Source organism: Esox lucius, chromosome 7 (assembly GCF_011004845.1).
Source record: "Esox lucius isolate fEsoLuc1 chromosome 7, fEsoLuc1.pri, whole genome shotgun sequence".
In the NCBI taxonomy this organism is placed as follows: domain Eukaryota; kingdom Metazoa; phylum Chordata; class Actinopteri; order Esociformes; family Esocidae; genus Esox; species Esox lucius.
Genome location: NC_047575.1, coordinates 13,037,287 through 13,056,997, shown reverse-complemented (window position 1 = coordinate 13,056,997; position 19,711 = coordinate 13,037,287). Strand labels below are relative to the sequence as shown.

The window sequence follows — 19,711 nt, the reverse complement described above, 5'->3', positions numbered from 1 at the left end:
CAATAAACTAGAGGTTTTAAAGGTTTTTCTCAGGTGGGGGCAGCTATTTATTTTGATGTCCTGCTCATCCTAGCCTCCTGGCACCATAGTGATGGACGGAGATTGCTCTTAAAGATAGGAAAGCAGAAACCCGGACTATTTTCTGAAACCCTGCATTTAACCCTTAAAATACCCTAATCTCACAGTTCCCCTAATCAATGAACTAATGCTTATATTTGCATTCTTGTCTTATTTTTTTATCAATCTTTGTTGATAGATAATTCAAGGTCTACCACTGGGGTTTCTGGTTGTCACCCTTACATATTTGAAAAATGCTTTGTATCTATATCTAAGCTGAATGCCCTAACTGTAGATCACTCTGGATAAGAACATTTGCCAAATGACTAAAAAGTCAAACTAAACAGTAAGGCAGACAGTTGTATTAACTGTGTATGAGAATGTAGACATGTGACTTTCTATTTGGTTGACAGAGATTATAACAGGGCTTAATATTGGATCATTCACTTCAGTTAATGGATTCCCAAGGCATTCTAGAATCCTTTTTAACATAACTCCCACTTGAATTGGTGTAAAAATATAATTCATCCTTTCACAGCATAGTTTGCGCAAAATGGAAATTCTTGTGGAGGCCTGTTTTTTCTTACCACAGAGCACACCAGGACCACTATGTAGCTGACCCCAGAGGAGATTTTCACACCCACCCAAGTCTTGTCCCAACCGCATATGATTGCTTATTTGTTAATAAAAAGGCCTCGTTTAATGTATTGGTCATCTATACCTTTCCTGCATTTGGGCTAAAGCTTCTGGTTAGAAGATCACCCACACCAATATGCAGGATGTGGGAACCCTGCAGCAGCACAAATCATCTCCATAGAGACTGTCGCTAGCTAGCACCACCCTGAGGCAGACACAAAACGCTGCCAAACCTGAGAAACCAATTAAGCTCCAGGACCCAAGACATAAACACGGCCGACTCCAATGTCTTCTGTTAAAATCTGATAAAGCAAACCCTTACCATAAACACTAACCTTAACCACAATGCTAACCTCAAATTAAAACCACAGCAACAATTCAGATAATTTCAACCAATTCTGTCTAGCCCATCTAATTGAAACTTCTTGTTTCATTTTGTACTGGGTTTTCAACACCCGATTATCATAGTCATGGTAGACTCGATTATCACAGTCATTGAACATACTAGTGGTGTGCTACACATGGTGTCTGACTGGTCAATGGACGAACTACCCTCACTGCCTGCCATGATAGTCCAATAACTATCATAACTAATAATCTTCCTTATTGGCTAGAAGCACTATGAGATTGTAATGAAAAGTGCTATAAATTATTATAAAACATACAATTTTCTGAGTACTCTCTCTCAGGCTTATGAGAAGGATGCTGGTGACCATGTTTGATACAGAGGTGTAGGAGGTATGACACCATCTGCTCTGTGTTGCACCAAGGTTGAGGATGACATGAGTGAGGACCACATGCCAAAGCCCAAAATGCAGTGAGAACCTCTATCATTTATATCACCAGCCAACCCAAGTGGAGCCAGACGGTAGGTCAGAGTAGACGGGTTGTCAGTAGATGATGGCAAGGCCATAGAGGTCAACAGCAAGTCAAGGAGCATGTCTGAGATGTCACATAATAGTCAACAGCAAGTCAAGGAGCATGTCCGAGATGTCACATAATGGTCAACAGCAAGTGAAGGAGCATGCCTGAGATGTCCCATAATAGTCAGCTAAGTAGAGAAGCCTCATTATAAGACCTATAGCAATTATAACTCAACTTAAAACAGTTGTACTATACACAGCTAAATGTACATACTCTTCCACATGGTGCTGTATTACAGTGCCAGGACTAATACATGAGTCGTGAAAGTTGGTAATTTCTCATTTTAATTGTCGCCATTATTAATTATTTGTGTTTTACAACAAAAGCATAACACAAAATACAACAATTAGGGGAACAATCAAATTTGCTGTGAGCTACAAAACCTCCTCCAAGACATCAGGGACCAGGAAGAGCAAATGAGTGAAACCGTTTAACTGAGAAGTGGTGAAAACAGTGCAGGTAAAAAAGAAAAGAAAAAAAGAAGCTTGGCTGGGAAAATCTACAACATTTTCTTTCTAATATTCTCAGTTTGTACAGTATATTGGAATATTATTTTTAAAGTGTCTTTGACTCATTCTTTTCAACAAAGACAAATCAAAATGTTTTCCAACACTAAGGTTTACTTTAAAAACATTATTTCAGACATAAAAATGTTGTCAATGTATTTTCACGTTTTCCCCTCCAAGAGATTGGGTATAGCGTGTCTGCTGGGAGGCAGTATGGACAGGACATTAAAATATCACTGTTGCAGACCACAACTTAATTTAAATAACCAGTTCATGGAAAAAGACACCTCAATTCACAGATGGTTCATAGTAGCTGTAAAAGCAGTTCTGCACATACAGTTCAGTATCTGATTGGAGAAAATAAAAGCGTCATCAGAAATACTAACGCCACTTCACTTACACAGTACATTGACTTTCCTCAGGTCAACCATGTGAGGTTGACTGTCATGATGAATGACCATTCACGTGCGCGATGCCATTGTTAAACACAATACATGCACCACTAAGTGTTGCCAGAAACGTTTCCTATCAGCTTTTTTATTTTTTGAACCATTGAAGATGAGATTGACGGTCAGAGGGCATTGCCAATCAGCCCTAACCTCCAAGAGGTAATACTGCTGGCAGGGAGTTGCATTGTAGGGCGTGATGTCCCTCAGAGATCTAGCATACAGGTCCAGAAAGGCAAAAGAAATGTTGTTTCTTTTTCTAACTCAATTGTTGGGTTTGAATTGACCCTGTCCATCAAGAAGTTGGAATGTTCACTATAAATTACAGTAATAATACATGTAGACAAGAGACAATTTAAACAAACTGAAAGTGTTCTATCCTGCCATCATACTTTACATCATCATCATCTAGTCACTCCATTCAATGGAGTAATAACAACATTTTTATCATTTCCATTCTACCATTCATTATTAGCATAACTGCATTCTAACAGCTGTATATTTGATGAGGTGTTCTTCATCCATCCCCCTCTCCCTCAACCAAATGCCACCTGGCCCTCAGGCAAAGAAGACCACAAAGACGATAAAGAACACTATGAGGACTAGGAAGATTTTCACCATGAGCCAGCGGTTGGACGACACAGACTGAAAGTACTTGAGGATCTCTGAATGTGCCATGTCCACATTGAGCTGGGTGTCCTCTACGCTGGCGTCGATTCTGTGGGACAGAGGACGGGAAAAAGGGGATGAGTGTCGGAGGAATCGTTGGCCCGCGTAGTGCTGCTCACCGCTGATCCAGAAACCATCAGAACATCCATGTCATATCAGGGTCCTCAGCCCCCAAGTCTCAAGTTCCTGTTAGTCACCTCTGCACCGTCTCCTCCTGCTCCTTCACCATGTGGGCCAGCTGCTGGAAGATGGAGCCCAGCTCTACGATGGTGGTCTCTATGTTCTGCATGGTGTCTGCACGGCTCTGGATGTACGAGTCCTGTACAAACACGCGCGAGAGTTAGGCCGCTGAGCATGCATGACGATTATTTGGCAACAACCATCTGATTTACCAGCTGATTCACACAGGCATCCACAAACGAGTGTGTCAATAAAAGGGCTTGTATTTAAAGAAGGCGGGGTGTCAAGTGTGCTTTAAATGTCAAGGTTTTTGCAAACAGTCAGTGGGGTTGGAGGTAATACCTGTTCGTTGACAAGTTGCAGCTGTTGACCTGCACGGAAGTCCATGTCTATGGAGACATCCAGGGTCTTTTTAGAGTCATCTTGCATTAACAATGAGTTATCTACGAGAGAGACAGAGAGTCAGGTTATACTGTATATAGCTAGTTTGGTACTGTAGACCTGAATAGTACTGATCTTACTGAAGTTGCTGGCCTGTAGATGGGAGGAGGATGTTGGGGCTTGAGAAAACTGATCTCTTCTACTCTTTTGCTCTTTGAGGTTCTGCAGAGAGAAGAGTTTATCTGCAAAGTTCAACCTTTTAGAAACCAACAAAGAGGCACGGAACATCAAATCAATTACTAGGGAGAAATGCCCTACAGTAAAACGAGGGGTCCGTATGCTTTACCTCTGTCCTGACCTCCAGCACGGACTTGAAGTCATTGGACATTGATGCAAGTTTGGACTACAACAGAAAAAAGGCAGAAATGGATACAAGTCAGAAAAGTTGCCAGTACAATCTGACACAGTATTACATCCGCGTACATACGGGAATGTCTGGGGACTAGTCTTTTCAGCAATCAGTCCTTCTTGAACACACTACAAGTGTGGGCATGTCAGCTGACCAGACTGGGCTCAGGACAGACATACCTGGAGGGAGACGACAATGGTGTTGGAATGGGTCTGTAGATGTCTGCCATTTTGACTTTGTCTGGAGCGCACAAGGCCCTGCAGCTGTGCTATCTGTTTATTCAGACTGTTTATATCCTAGACAAAACATAACATAGACCGTTGGCATTTACTGTAACCATTCAACAGACCAAAAGGCATCCAAGCAAGTGGGTTTGAAATGTGCTTGAATAGAGTTCATAAATTTAAACACAGCAGTTGTTTATCTTCACCTGTTTGACGATGTAGGTTAACTCCTCTATCTCCACAGCTTTGTCATCGAAGAGGGATCTCCTTTTGGCCACTAGCATAAATAACAATCAGTTACTTAATGTAAAACTTGCACTGTGGATGAAGTGGAGCGAGACAGGAAGGGAAGGTCTTCCCAGGGAAGTCGGGGTGTAGTGGTTTTGGAGCAACATCTTGAACCATGTGGCTGAAGAACCATCAAACATCAAGGCAAAGTCAGAGAAGCCAGAGCCACTGACTGAAGAGGAAAGACCCCAGCAGGGACAGTCAGCAGAGAGACCGTCCAGGCAGGGGGTTTATGGTACACCAGAATACACTTCTAGAGATGTGGTGGGCTCATTAAGGAAAAAACATGGACGGAATGTGACAATGAAGTATTGGCCCGGTCCCAGTGTCAACATCAACCAAGGGTTAGGTTAGTGCTTACAGACAACCATTGGCCCAGTTGACTGAACATCATGTCCTGGTTGTTCAGATTAGCACATACATAAACACATTGTTTTAATTAGATTAATAAAGCATCCTGATAAAAGGTTGAAGTCTTACGTATTGTGAGTTTTTCCAGTTTGGCAAAGGTGTTACTCAAGTCCTTCCCAATCCTCCTGTTAAACAGAAAGAAACAGAGCAAACAGTTGAGTATCTGTTCCCATAATCATCAATTATTTACATTCAACATCACCTTCTTTAAACAGTGGGACACTACTAACATGCTACTAACTTTGCCATGAGGGTGAAGTCACTGCGTTGTCGGATTGCACTGAGGGCAGGCTTACTGGGCTGGACTCCATTCTAGAAAAAAGACCAACAGAAAGGATTATCAGATCTGACTGCAGTGAAATCATCAAGTAGATCCATTGTGGTGAATCTACAGAATGTGTTTATTCTGAACAGTTGAAAGTAGTTCAGAAAATACTCAGAGGTGGACAAAATGGAATTAAAATTACAAAATACAAGAACCAAAAACCCTTAAAAATATATATGTATTACAATAAAATACAAGACATTTTAGCAATTGTTAATAAAATAGAGGTAGCCTACTTTGTAACATGCAAACACAGAAGGACCCTGCTTAACCTAATCAATATTCTTGGTACCTGAAATACATTTTGGATAATTGTACTGATAATTGCTAAAGTTTATTCATTTTAGTTGAGGACACTGAGCACCCTGCAATTGACAAAATGCAAATGTTGTAGAAAACCATACCCCAGTCCTCGTCTCACCCTCTCCCACCCATACCCCAGTCCTCGTCTCACCCTCTCCCACCCATACCCCAGTCCTCGTCTCACCCTCTCCCACCCATACCCCAGTCCTCATCCCAACCCTCTCCCACCCATACCCCAGTCCTCATCCCAACCCTCTCCCACCCATACCCCAGTCCTCATCCCAACCCTCTCCCACCCATACCCCAGTCCTCATCCCAACCCTCTCCCACCCATACCCCAGTCCTCATCCCAACCCTCTCCCACCCATACCCCAGTCCTCCTCCCAATAAAACTCGATAACGTTGATAATAAAAATAGTAACAAATTCATTATGGATTAGTTGGGTCTACGTGAGACATGAAATTAAATAAAACTTGCTGCAGTGCTCAGCACCATAACATGTAACCAAAGATGCAACGGCGGCCAATACCAGTCAGCAAAGCATGACGTGTTGTTACTCACCGCCACGATACTAACTGGCCAAAGGTCTGGGATCACAGCCATCTGTTGATTTCTGTTGCAAATATATCAAGTCCGGCTGAATTCCGTTATTCTACTTTTATTGTTGGCCTATTGCAGTCAGCAACGTTTGGATTATTGAAATGTTATTTATACCCAAATTCAGCAAAAAGGCAGTAGATTAATCGGGATGAAATTATAAATCTGGAAAATTTTGTCCAGGATAATCATGGCATTAAATTCTCATATCGTCCCACAAAATTTAGTGTAATGTAAACAAGTCCTAAAATAAGCCTCCTGTTTTTTTATTCTTGTAGTCTTGTGTCTCCAAGTAGTGTTACGTAATAGCCTACTGCTGATGGGCGTGGCTTGGCTACCTGAAATAACCTGTTAAAATGGTGTATATATGAAATGGCTATTGATGTTGCATACCTGATCTTGCCTGATTTATGTAATTTATTTGAGTGTACCCCCCCCCCCAACTATAATAAAGAACATGTTTTAGCTTATAGGTCAAATCACATCAAAAAGGTCCTGTATGTGTTTGTCGTTTGTATGTTAACTTGTACCAATAAATTTGCTGGGTATGGTAATCCAGGTGAGCAAAGCCTAATGATGGAGACCATTTAAATGTTTATTCATTTATCGTAACTATTACATTCTATGTTTAATTGTTACCCCCTCCATGGTGAGGCAATAGTTCAGCACCTGGTTTAGCCAATTCAGAGTTAGGTTTTGGGGTGTAACACAAAATACATGTCAAAGTAAAGTAACAAATACTTTTCCCAGGGAGTAATCAAGTGTTAGTTATTTTTGGGGTCAATAATTAGTAATTTTTTATGAATACATTACTGTAAGTAATGACCCCAACACTAAATGTAAAAAAACAAAAACACATCCAATGCATCCTGGGTATTGTTATTCTAATAAGCCTCAGCCATTAACTCAGGAATGTTGAGAAAAACAATTCTAAATACACTACTGTTCAAAAGCTTGGGATCACTTAGAAATGTCCTTGTTTTTTAAATAAATGTTTTGTCCATTAGAATAATACAATCTCAACATCAACAGGGAAGAGGCAACTCTAGGATACTGGACTTTCTTTGAAGAGTTGCAAAGAAAAAGCCATATCTCAGACTGGCCAATAAAATGAAAAGATTAAGATGGGCAAAAGAACACAGACGCTGGACAGAGGAAGATAGGAAAAAAAGGCAAGCATCCCAGAGAAGCCTCTTCACTGTTGATGTTGAGACTGTTTTGCGGGTACTATTTAATGAAGCTGCCAGTTCAGGACCTGTGAGGCGTCTGTTTCTCAAACTAGACACTCTAATGTGTTTGTCCTCTTACTCAGTGGTGCAACACGGCTTCCCACTCCTCTTTCTATTCTGGTTGGAGACAGTTTGTGTGGCTCTGGGAAGGGAGTAGTTCACAACACTGTACGAAATCTTCAGTTTCTTGGTAATTTCTGGCTTTGAATAGCCCTAAGTTCTCAGAACAAGAACAGACTGATGAGTTTCAGAGGAAAGTTCTTTATTACAGGCCATTATGAGCCTGTAATCGAACCCACATTTGCAGATGCGCCAGACACTCAACTAGTCTAAAGTGGACCAGTTTTATTGCTTCAGTTTTCAGCTGTTCTAACCTTATCGCAAAAGGGTTTTCTAATGATCAATTAGCCTTTTAAAATGATAAACTTGAGTTAGGAAACACAACGTGCCATTGGGACACAGGACTGATGGTAGCTGATAATGGGCCTCTTTGCACCTATGTAGATATTCCAATACAAATCAACCATTTCCAGCTACAATAGTAAACTACAACATTAATAATGTCTACACTGTATTTCTGATCAATTTGATATTATTCTAATGGACAAAAAAATGTATTTCCTTTCAAAAACAAGGACAAGGACCCCAAACTTTTCAACTGTAGTGTACATCCCTCTAAAGTATCAGGATAGTTCAGGATAGTTAAAAACGCTTTGCAAAATGCACATTGCAAAAACATGCGGCAGAAATACTGAATACCTCAACGAACAGTAGATGAACAGACTTTCTACGTTGCTCATTTGACTCACCTGTCTCCCCTGTAGTGATTTGCAGACTGACTGGAACTCATTTGTGCGGTCCCTGCCTGACATGTTGCTTATGTCCACCAGGGGGGCAGGTGGAAGGGGGCTAGAGGCTGCAAGTTGTGGGTCCTGTTGCTGGACCAGCAGTGACTGGGTCTGGGCAGGCCCTAGGTACACCCCTTCCTGGCTGTTCCTAGGACCGTGGCGACGACGCGGGTTCATGGATGCTCAAATACATCACCTGTTGGAGAAAATAAAATCCCACTTCAGATGTTTTGGCCTGACTGCAGTGAGAATACTGTGGTTTATCCAGCAAAACACTGACAAGCGCAACACTGGTGAACGATCGGACGACACCTGTGGCAGCAGTGTGCATACAGTGGATATAAAAAGTCTACACACCCCTGTTAAAATGCCAGGTTCTTGTGATGTAAAAGAATGAGACAAAGATAAATAATGTCAGAACTTTCTCCACCTTTAACATGACCTATAACATGAACAATTCAATTGAAAAACCAACTGAAATCTTTGAGAAAAAAATAAAATAAAAACTCACAGTAACCTGGTTGCATAAGTAATACTTTGTTGAAGCACCTTTTGGTTTTATTACAGCACTCCGTCTTTTTGGGTAGGAGTCTATTAGCATGGCAGATCCCATTCTTCTTTGCAAAAGTGCTCCAAATCTGTCAGATTGTGAGGACATCTCCTGTGCATAGCCCTCTTCAGATCACTCCACATATGTTCAATTGGAATCAGGTCTGGGCTCTGGCTGGGCCATTCCAAAACGTTAATCTTCTTCTGGTGGATTTGGATGTGTGCTTTGGGTCGTTGTCATGCTGAAATGTGAACTTCCTCGTCATCTTTCTAAGGCCCCAGTTTCAGCTGAAGTAAAACAGCCCCAAAGCATGATGCTGCTGCGACCACCATGCTTCATTGTGGGTATGGGGTTCTTTGGGTGATGTGCAGTGTTGTTTTTGCGCCAAACATACCTTTTGGAATCGTGGCCAAAAAGTTCAACCTTGGTTTCATCAGACCAAAACACATTTTCCCACATGCTTTTGGGGGACTTGATGTTTGTTTTTGCAAACTTCAGCCGGGCTTGGATGTTTTTCTTTGTAAGAAAAGGCTTCAGTCTTGCCACCCTACCCCACAGCCCATTCATATGAAAAATACGGGAAATTGTTGTCACATTTAGCACACAGACAGTACTTGCCAGAAACTCCTACAGTTCCTTTAATGTTGCTGGAGGCCTCTTGGAAGCCTCCCTGACCAGTTCTCATCTTTTCATCAATTTTGGAGGCATGTCCAGATCTTGGTAATGTCTCTTTTGTGCCATATTTTCTCCACTTATTGATGACTGGGGTGTGTAGACTTTTTATATCCACTGTATATCAATGTCACACAAACTCTCAGTCTTCCTTTCCAGTGGCGGTCCTTATGAGGGCCAGATTCATTCAAGTGCTTGGTTTTTGGGACTGCACTTGAAGAAACCTTTAGGTTCCTGATATTTTACACATAAACTGACATTCATGTCTTAACGTAATGATGTACTGTAGTTTCACTTTGCTTAATTGAACTGTTCTTTTCATAATACCGACAGAACAATGGTCTTCTCTATACCCACCCCACCTTGTCACCCCCTGTATACACACACCCAATGTATTAAGTAGGAAAGGAATTCCACAAATTAGTTTTTAACAAGGCACTTCCGTTAATCGAAATGCATTCCAGTAGACTACCTCATGAAGCTGGTTGAGAGAAGACCAAGAGTGTAAAAAGCTGTCATCAAGGCAAAGGGTGGCTACTAAGAAGAATCTAAAATATAAAATGTATTTGGATCCGTTTAACACATTTCTGGTTACAACATGACCCCATGTCGCCTGAGTTATTTTGTAGTTTTGAGGTCTTCAATATTAATATAAATCAAATAGATCTTATGAAGTCCTTTTAGCAGTTGTCACAAAGCGTTTTTACAAACACCCAGTCTGAAACCCCAAAGAACAAGCAACAGCAGAGTTGCTTTATCATACTACAATCTAGAAAATAGTAAAAATAAAGAAATACCCTTGAATGAGGGTGTCCAAACTTTTGACCAGTACTATATCTAGAGAAAATTAATGGCCAGTGTACAAACCAGAACTGCTGTAGAGTGGGCGTTCGAGCCCTATACAGACACCGAACGAAGAAAGGAGAACTAGAGACACTTCCTCTGAAAAACTTTCTGGGTTTCAGTGTTGGAATCCATATATGAAAGTGAAGGGAAAATATAAAATTACAAATAAAATTATGAAATTACAAATAAAATTATGAATGCAACACTTTTGTTTTTGCCCCCATTTATCATAAGCTGAACTCAAAGATTTTATGTAAACATAAGGCCTATTTCTCTCAAATATTGTTCACAAATCTGTCTAAATCTGTGTTAGTGAGCACTACTCCTTTGCCAAGATAATCCATCCACCCCACAGGTGTGGCTAAGATGCTGATTAGACAGCATGATTATTGCACAGGTGTGCCTTAGGCTGGCCACAATAAAAGGCCACTCTAAAATGCACAGTTCCATCACACAGCACAATGCCACAGATGTTGCAAGTTTTGAGGGAGCATGCAATTGGCATGCTGACTGCAGGAATGTCCACCAAAGCTGTTGACCGTGAATTGAATGTTAATTTCTCTACCATAAGCCATCTCCAAAGGCATTTCAGAGAATTTGACAGTACATCCAACCGATCTCACCACATGTAACCACACCAGCCCAGGACCTCCACATCCAGCATCTTCACCTCCAAGATCGTCTGAGACCAGCCACCCGGACAGCAGCTGCAAAAATCGGTTTGCAGAACCAAATAATTTCTGCACAAACTGTCAGAAACCGTCTCAGGGAAGCTCATCTGCATGCTCGTTGTCCTCATTGGGGTCTCGACCTGACTGCAGTTCGTCGTCGTAACTGACTTGAGTGGGCAAATGCTCACATTCAATGGCATCGGGCACTTTGGAGAGGAGTTCACTTCACGGATGAATCCCGGTTTTCACTGTACAGGGCAAATGGCAGACAGCGTGTATGGAGTCGCGTGGGTGAGCATCTTGATATGCCACACCTGTGAGATGGATAGATTATCTCGGCAAAGGAGAAGTACTCACTAACACAGATTTAGACAAATATTGTTAACAATATTTGAGAGAAATAGGCCTTTTGTGTACATACAGAAAGTCTTAGATCTTTGAATTCAGCTCATGATAAATGGGGGCAAAAACAAAAGTGTTGCATTTATATTTTGTTCAGTGTATTATAAATCCATATTTACAATTTCTTGATTGACCCAATAATGGTGATTTTGGTACTAGCTGTTTATCTCAAGGAGGCGGTGTACAATAAGGTGCTTGATGATCCCCCCACACCACACACACACACACACACACATTTAATTTGCCTAGTAAGGCACATATGTTTACAACAATAAACAAGTCTTAAGAAGCTAATGATATTAATTTATCACGATAACTGAGCTAATTAGTTAATAACATCTGGTTACTTTAGCTGACTTGATACAGTGACTTTATTACACGAGTTTCAACAATATAACAATATTCTCAGAATTAATCTCGTCAAGTCTAGCTATCGTTATCCTAACGTCATCGGTATTATTACATTATTAATATTCCTAAACATTTTGATAATGTAGCTATAGCAGCTGGCTACCAGAAGAAGGAATTGTTCTGCGTTGACTTTAGTTACACAATGTCAGCGGAAATATTCTCACAATAAGACGGCCGGTAGCTAGTTAAGGAAGAAATGACTGGTACCGTAGTTGGCTAGCTGCAGTCAGAACTAACAAAACAAGTTAGCAACGACAACTAGCTTGTCAGTTACGTAGCCGTACGTAGTACAATGTTGTTACGAATAAAACACTATGGATATATGCCTAAACACGTGTAATCAAATTGTCGAACCATACTTCGGTTTTATATATCAACAATGTCTTACCGGTAACGGTAAGTAGATAACGTTACTTCTCTCTTCTTTTCCTATTTGATAGCAAACTGACTAATGCCAGAGACAGCTACTGCTTACGATTCATACGGGTCCTTCTGACGTCATTGCCACGTCGACGTGTCCTTTAGAACATTGCGTTAGGTCCAGCGTATTTATTTCACTTTTATTTAACAAAGTAAATTAACTGAGATTGCGAACCCATTCTCTTTTCAATTATTACCAAGCCAAAGGCAACTGCAACACCATATACCGTGCAAATAAACAATTAACAAATTAACCGAGATACAAAGAAAGGTGTTGATCAGCAGGTACATCGATAAGAGAGCAGATTGGTTATCATTTTGTTCCGGTTCATTATTATCATTATTATATTTCCGGGCTTTATTCCGTGAAATAAAGTGGCACAAAGGTGCCCAAATGTGTATGGTAGTAAAGGGCCAAGGGCCACAAATTCTGGTGCTGTGGAAATAATAAACCGCCTAATGGTGTTCACAAGCCTTCAAACTCCTTCAAGAAAGTTGGAAAAGCATTCCAGGTGACTACCTTATAAAGCCCATAAATAGAATGCCATGAGTCTGCACTGTGCAGCAATAATCAAGGAAGAGGGTGGCTACTTTGAAGAATCAAAAATATACATTTAGAATTGTTTAATACTTTTTTTGATTACATGTGTGTTATTTGTTTAGATATTTTCACTATTCTATTTTAGAATGAGGAAAATAGTAAAGATAAAGAAATTGAAACCCTTGAATTATTAGGTGTGTCCATATGTTTGGTTAGGTATTGTACATTTGGTGTCTCAGCGAATTCTTGACTGGATACTGTCTTGGTTTAATTATTTTCACAGGTCGGGGGGGATAAAGCAACTGATCTTAGTCTACAGTGTTGTTGTAAAGCTCTTTAGTAATGTATCTTGTCATATTGTACATATATACTGACAGCCTGTTTTCATCCATACCTCTGCTGAGGGATCTTCTTCTTGCTTCGAGGTGCTATTGTGTCATGTTAGGGTCTAACAGCTATAATTACTTACATCACCAAATATTGGGTTTCCTCCTTTGTGATGCTTTGACAGGCCTTTACTAGAGCTGTCTTCAGTTGTTGTTTGTTCGTGGGTCTTTCTACCTTAAGTTTTGTCTTCAGCAAGTGAAATGCATGCTTGATTGGGTTGAGATCAGGTGAATGACTCAGCCATTGCAGAATATTCCACTTCTTTGCCTTACAAAACTCCTGAGTTGTTTTCGCAGTATGTTTTGGGTTACTGTCCATCAATATAGTGAAGTACCGTCCAATCAACTTTGGCTGATTCTGAGCCAACAATCTATCCCTATACACTTCAGAATTCATCCGGCTGCTTCTGTCTTCTGTCACATTATCAATAAACACTAGTGACCCAGTGCCACTAGAAGCCATGCATGCCCATATCATCAACCTGCCTCCACCGTGTTTTACAGATTATGTGGTATGCTTCGGATCATGAGCCATTCCGAGCCATACTTTTTTCTTCCCATCATTCTGGTACAGGTTGATCTTAGTTTCATCCGTCCAAAAAATTTTGTTCTAGAACTGAGCTGGCTTTTTAAGATGTTTTTTGTCATTTGGTCTTTCTATTCTTGAGGCTTATGAATGGTTTGCACCTTGTGGTGAAGTATTCTGTTTAAGTTATATGCTTACCTCCTGGAGAGTGTTCTTCACTTGGTCGGATGTTGTGAAGGGGTTTTTCTTTACCATGGAAAGGATCCTATGATCATCCACTATTGTTGTCTTCTATGGACATCCAGGCCATTTTGTGCTGCAGAACTCACCAGTGCATTCTTATTTTCTGGTAATGTACAAAACTGTTGATTTGGCCACTACAAATGTTCCTGCTATCTCTCTGATTGATTTTATTTTTTGCAGCCTAAGGCCTGTTTCACTTGCATTGAGAGCTCCATTGACCGCTTGTTGTGGGTTCACAGCAACAGCTTTTAAAGGCAAGTGCCACACCTGGAATCAACTCCAGACCTTTTATCTGCTTAATTGATGAAGAAATAATGAAGGAATAGCCCATAATTGTCCATGAAACTGCTTTTGAATCAATTGTCCAATTACTTATGGTCCCTGGAAAAAGTGGGGGCTACATATTAAAGAGCTGTAATCCCTAAACCCTTCCTCCAGGTAGGATGTGAATACCCTCAAATTAAAGCTGAGAGACTGCACCTTAAGACCGTATTCAGTATTTAATTGTAACTTGGAATGTATTTTGGTTAACTGTCAAAATAACAAAACGTGTCAGTGTCCAATTATTTCCAGACCTAACTGTATGTTGTTAGACCATTTTTTGGTCAACAGCACAGGGGCACTCATTTGCAAGGTCACAACACTCACCCCGTTTTATATGAAATCTTGAAAAGGGGTTTATAGGTCCAACTCAGCCATAATGGTGTTTCTGCTATTCTGAATTTGTGAAAAATGATTCCAAAATTACTTCTATAATATCAAATAGCCGATTTTAAGTGTGATTGCATTTGGTACAGATGAGAGTACATCAGTGTTGCGAGTTCATTTCATATATGAACGAAGTTTCCACTTGGCCACATGAGAATACTAGAAAAGGAAAAACCATGCAAGCCATATTGTTTGCAACTATGGACATGAGTTGGATATGTGTCTTATTGACACAAATGTGCAATCTGGCTTGTAGTACCTTCTTGCTGAAACATGCTAATTGCTGCTTGCAGCTAAAATTAGCATTTGAAAACAATAATGGCCATCATTTTTTATTTTCTTGTAATAAAAGTTTCACATTTTTGCAATTTATTAGTAATTTCTGGCAGAGAATTAAAAATGATGGCCATTAGAAGTGTTGGTTTTAATATCTACCAGAGCACAGTTGGAATAGCAGATGATAAGAAATAAGTTGACATAAATGTCATAAATACAGGTATTGGTCTCATGTTTGATCCCAGAAACTTTCCACATGCACAAAAAGTGTATTTCTCTCAAATTAGGCCATACATTTGTTTACATCCCTGTTAATACGCATTTCTCCTTTGCCAAGATTATATATCCTCCTTGACTGCTGTGTGAAATGAAGAAGCTGAATAAACGGCATAATCATTACACAGCTGCACCTTGTCCTGGGGACAATCCAGTTTTGTGGGTGCTTGCAATAGGCATGATGACTGTAGGAAAGACCACCAGAGTTGTATTTGGTAGGCAAGCAGTTTGTAGGTACATTAAAAATTGTGAAAAATATGCCTGATGGTGCTGGTGGAGTTATAGTATAGACATGGATAAGCAACAAACATGAATCCACTGCCATCACATCATGTTTCAGTGTTATAGGCCATTGCCCCAAGTCGAATGGGACCTATCACTAATTCCTGGAGGCATAAAATGTTCCAGTTTTTCGTACCTAAACAGACATCAACCATTGAGCATGACTGGAATGCTCCAGATCTTGCTAATATCCAGAAATATCACACAGCCACATAGCCACTGAATAGAAGTGGTACAAATTGCCCAAGCCACAATCAGCAGTCTGATCAACTATACACAAAAGACGGTCACATCAAATATTGACTGGTATTCGGATCCATCCCACAACATTTTCTTCCGTATTGGTTATTCATATCTGTATTCCCTGTCTTGTGAAATACATAGATTTTAATGGGTAACAACTGACAGATTTCAGTATATGACCCATAACTCTTTAATGTTGTTACATATATATTTGTGTTCACTGTAATTTCAAACCAGTGAGTCTGACATACAGGTGCTGGTCATAAAATTAGAATATCATCAAAAAGTTGATTTATTTCAGTAATTCCATTCAAAAAGTAAAACTTGTATAATGTATACATTCATTCCACACAGACTGATATATTTTAAGTGTTTATTTCTTTTAATTTTGATGATTATAACTGACAACTAATGAAAATCCCAAATTCAGTATCTCTGAAAATTTGAATATTACTTAAGACCAATACAAAATAAGGATTTTTAGAAATGTTGGCCAACTGAAAAGTATGAACATGAAAAGTATGAGCATGTACAGCACTCAATACTTAGTTGGGGCTCCTTTTGCCTGAATTACTGCAGCAATGCGGCATGGCATGGAGTCGATCAGTCTGTGGCACTGCTCAGGTGTTATGAGAGCCCAGGTTGCTCTGATAGTGGCCTTCAGCTCTTCTACATTGTTGGGTCTGGCGTATCGCATCTTCCTCTTCACAATACCCCATAGATTTTCTATAGGGTTAAGGTCAGGCGAGTTTGCTGGCCAATTTAGAACAGGGATACCATGGTCCTTAAACTAGGTACTGGTAGCTTTGGCACTGTGTGCAGGTGCCCAGGCGAGACGCTTCTGAAGCTGTGTCTTGTTCAAGAGTGGCATGACACAAAGAATGCGACAGCTAAAACTCATGTCTTGCATACGTCTGTGCGTGAATCTCCCCCACATTTTTGAATGGGTTTTGTTTCACAATCCTCTCCAGGGTGCGGTTATCCCTATTGCTTGTACACTTTATTCTACCACATCTTTTCCTTCCCTTCGCCTCTCTATTAATGTGCTTGGACACAGAGCTCTGTGAACAACCAGCCTCTTTAGAAATGACCTTTTGTGTCTTGCCCTCCTTGTGCAAGGTGTCAATGGTCATCTTTTGGACAGCTGTCAAGTCAGCAGTCTTCCCCATGATTGTGTAGCCTACAAAACTAGACTGAGAGACCATTTAAAGGCCTTTGCAGGTGTTTTGGGTTAATTAGCTGATTAGAGTGTTGCACCAGGTGTCTTCAATATTGAACCTTTTCACAATATTCTAATTTTCCGAGATACTGAATTTGGGTTTTTCATTAGTTGTCAGTTATAATCATCAAAATTAAAAGAAATAAACACTTGAAATACATCAGTCTGTGTGGAATGAATGTATACATTATACAAGTTTCACTTTTTTAATGGAATTACTGAAATAAATCAACTTTTTGATGATATTCAAATGTTATGACCAGCACCTGTATTGTGTATGTAGCGAGGGCCAGCCGACCAGGGTAAAGGTCAAAGTGATTAGGGGAGCACTGATGACAGAGCATATGGCAATGTAGAAAACATCTAATTTGCTGAGAAGCTTTTTAATGGAAAACCAGTAAAATACTTCAGCACAGAAATTGATTTGCAGGATGGTCATTTTTACAAGAGTATATTTGGCAACGTGTGTGAAGGATACTTTGTCTGGAACAAGAAATCTAATTTGGCTTTAACTTTGCATTGAAGTTGGATGTTATGGGTACAGAATGAGTGAGCAGTCAAGACATACAGCATTTGTATTTGTAGGTGTGCCAACATTGTAGGTGTGCCAGCATATTAATGCCGCGTCTGGTAGTAAACTAAAATAAACAATAACGCCATGTTCACTTTGTTTACAATACGTCGTTTGAACTTGAGTAATAAAACTAATTTCTTCCTCAAACTCCTGCAAACGGCTCCTTCTCCACTTAACCCATGACATTGTAAACCAGTGAATTCATTTTTCAGTTTAATAAACATTTTGTCAAAACGATCTACCTTTAATAGAAGGATGTAGGAGAACTCTGAGGTAATTTGTGTTGTTGTAGGCTACATCTCGGTCTCAGCGCTCCGTTTTTCTATTGAGTTAATGGCATCCTACAAACTTCGTTCGTTCCAACTCTTTCCGTTCTGAGTCTTTGCTTCCATGTACTGATACTTCCCGTTACTGTACGTAATGCGTCAACCCGCAAACCCCGCCCTAAGTTCTAATGCCCGGGGCTTGGCACAAAAGTGAAAGCCGTGCGCTGGCCAGGGTCAATGGAAGCAGAAACATTTCTGGACTTCAGGGTAAAACACCAGTGTTTGGCACCAGTGGAAACGAGGCATAACTCTGACCAATTCAGTTAGGAGGATGTTTGGGGTTCAAGCAGGGTTTGGTTGGTTAAGATTAAGGTGCATAGATTTCGTTTAAAGTAAAAAATTGAGGTCATGATCGAGCCTGGCTGATTAGTAAGAGACCAGATTTTGCAGCTCGTTCCACACCTTGTCCACCTGTACCGACTGAAAGGAAACATGGGGTGCTCTGATGGAGAGCTCTGAGGCAGGGTAGGCAATGCTGGCAGTGGCAGATTCTGATGCGTGGCCTGTCTGAACAATGGAATTGTTGAAGCTCTCAACCTTTCTAACATTGTCAGAGATTTCAGCGTTTTCAGATTTAAATGTGCTGTACGCAGCAGAGAGGAATACTTTCTTTTCCATGGGTTTACAGTTTAACAGCCTTTTTTGGGTCAGAACCAGAGACAGCTAAATGCAGTCTCAAAAATCCAGGCAATTACAACCAGTCCATGTACTACCAGCAAATGTGGAAAGTTACATTTGTTTAACTGAAGAGCACAAACACAGTGACAGAGAAAAGTTGTTAGAGGACAGTTAGTTTTTTTTAAATGAGTGGTCTACTGGTAAGAAGCGATTCAGATTTATTAGGCAGCCTGGCAAACAATGTCCGAATACATAGTATACTTACAAATACATGTTAGAAACATTTAGAAAATTAATTTCTGCCAAGCACAGGTCATCTGACCCAGCTGGAATACAGCATGAAAGATCAAAGATTATATCACCTGTGTACAAACATCAATATGTTTTTGAAAAATAAATGTCTTGAATGACTGTATGGTTGCTTTGTGAAACACCATATTTTGTAAGTAGTAAGTACCCATTGTATTGGGACATAACACAGAGTCACTAATGCCAGGATTTGGACTGGTTCTTATCCCATTTGGAAGATCAGTGCAATTCAAGTTGAAATTTTCTAGGTTTTAATGGTTGTAGGGCCCAAACACTTCACACGTGATTCATGGTTTTGATGATCTTAAACACTGCCACCTGTTTTAGTATCAAAGATGCAACTACTACTAGTGGTTCCTAAAGTGAGAAAAGAAAATGGAATAAGGTGATTTCGTTAATTAGCCCAATGGTCTTGGAATTTGCTCCAGACCTGTTTGAAACCCGAAGATATTGTTTCTTTGGAGAAATGTAAAAGATTGGTCAAGTCACAGGTTAATGAGAAATGTGATTGTTACTGAGTACACATACATATCACTGATTATATTACAGGCACTATTCGTTCTTGTAATGTTTGTTTGAAATCGTCTGCATATGTTGGCTTGTTTTTACTGCTACTGTCCGAAAATCTGTCATGTTTTAAAAGTGTACTTCCCCACCAAGCTGCAATACAGGTCAGAACAGGTCTCTCTTTAAAAGGAGATGTATCTCAATGAGACAACCTGTATAAAAGTTTAATAAAATGACAACATATTGGACAGCAGACCAATTGTTCCATTTG

The 19,711-nt window shown here is 40.1% G+C and overlaps 1 protein-coding gene across 4 annotated transcripts; it reads right to left on the bottom strand.

Annotated features, from left to right (window-relative positions):
• Positions 1-1,881: 1,881 nt before the first annotated feature.
• On the bottom strand, positions 1,882-18,056 carry stx5al (syntaxin 5A, like). Of its 4 annotated transcripts, none has more exons than XM_010870631.4 (12): positions 12,375-12,516; positions 10,524-10,610; positions 8,396-8,630; positions 5,373-5,443; positions 5,201-5,256; positions 4,639-4,709; positions 4,388-4,504; positions 4,146-4,202; positions 3,940-4,021; positions 3,761-3,861; positions 3,436-3,557; positions 1,882-3,287 (listed from the first exon to the last, which is right to left on the bottom strand). In XM_010870631.4, the coding sequence occupies exons 3-12, from the start codon at positions 8,609-8,611 to the stop codon at positions 3,128-3,130; spliced, it is 1,053 nt and encodes a 350-aa protein (XP_010868933.1). In that variant the 5' UTR covers positions 8,612-8,630; positions 10,524-10,610; positions 12,375-12,516; the 3' UTR covers positions 1,882-3,127. The 4 variants fall into 4 exon arrangements, with proteins under 4 accessions (XP_010868933.1, XP_019903990.1, XP_010868934.1 ...); XM_020048431.3 differs by having other exon boundaries at positions 10,524-10,606; XM_010870632.4 differs by lacking the exons at positions 10,524-10,610; positions 12,375-12,516 and adding an exon at positions 17,923-18,056.
• Positions 18,057-19,711: the final 1,655 nt, after the last annotated feature.

Excerpts from the sequence above, each read along its gene's own strand:
- stx5al (XM_010870632.4), bottom strand. The coding sequence starts at position 8,611 with ATGAACCCGCGTCGTCGCCACGGTCCTAGGAACAGCCAGGAAGGGGTG. Across the intron at positions 5,444-8,395 it reads AATCACTACAGGGGAGACAG|AATGGAGTCCAGCCCAGTAA; the intron begins GTGAGTCAAATG and ends TCTTTTTTCTAG. Across the intron at positions 3,862-3,939 it reads TCTACAGGCCAGCAACTTCA|ATAACTCATTGTTAATGCAA; the intron begins GTAAGATCAGTA and ends TCTCTCTCGTAG.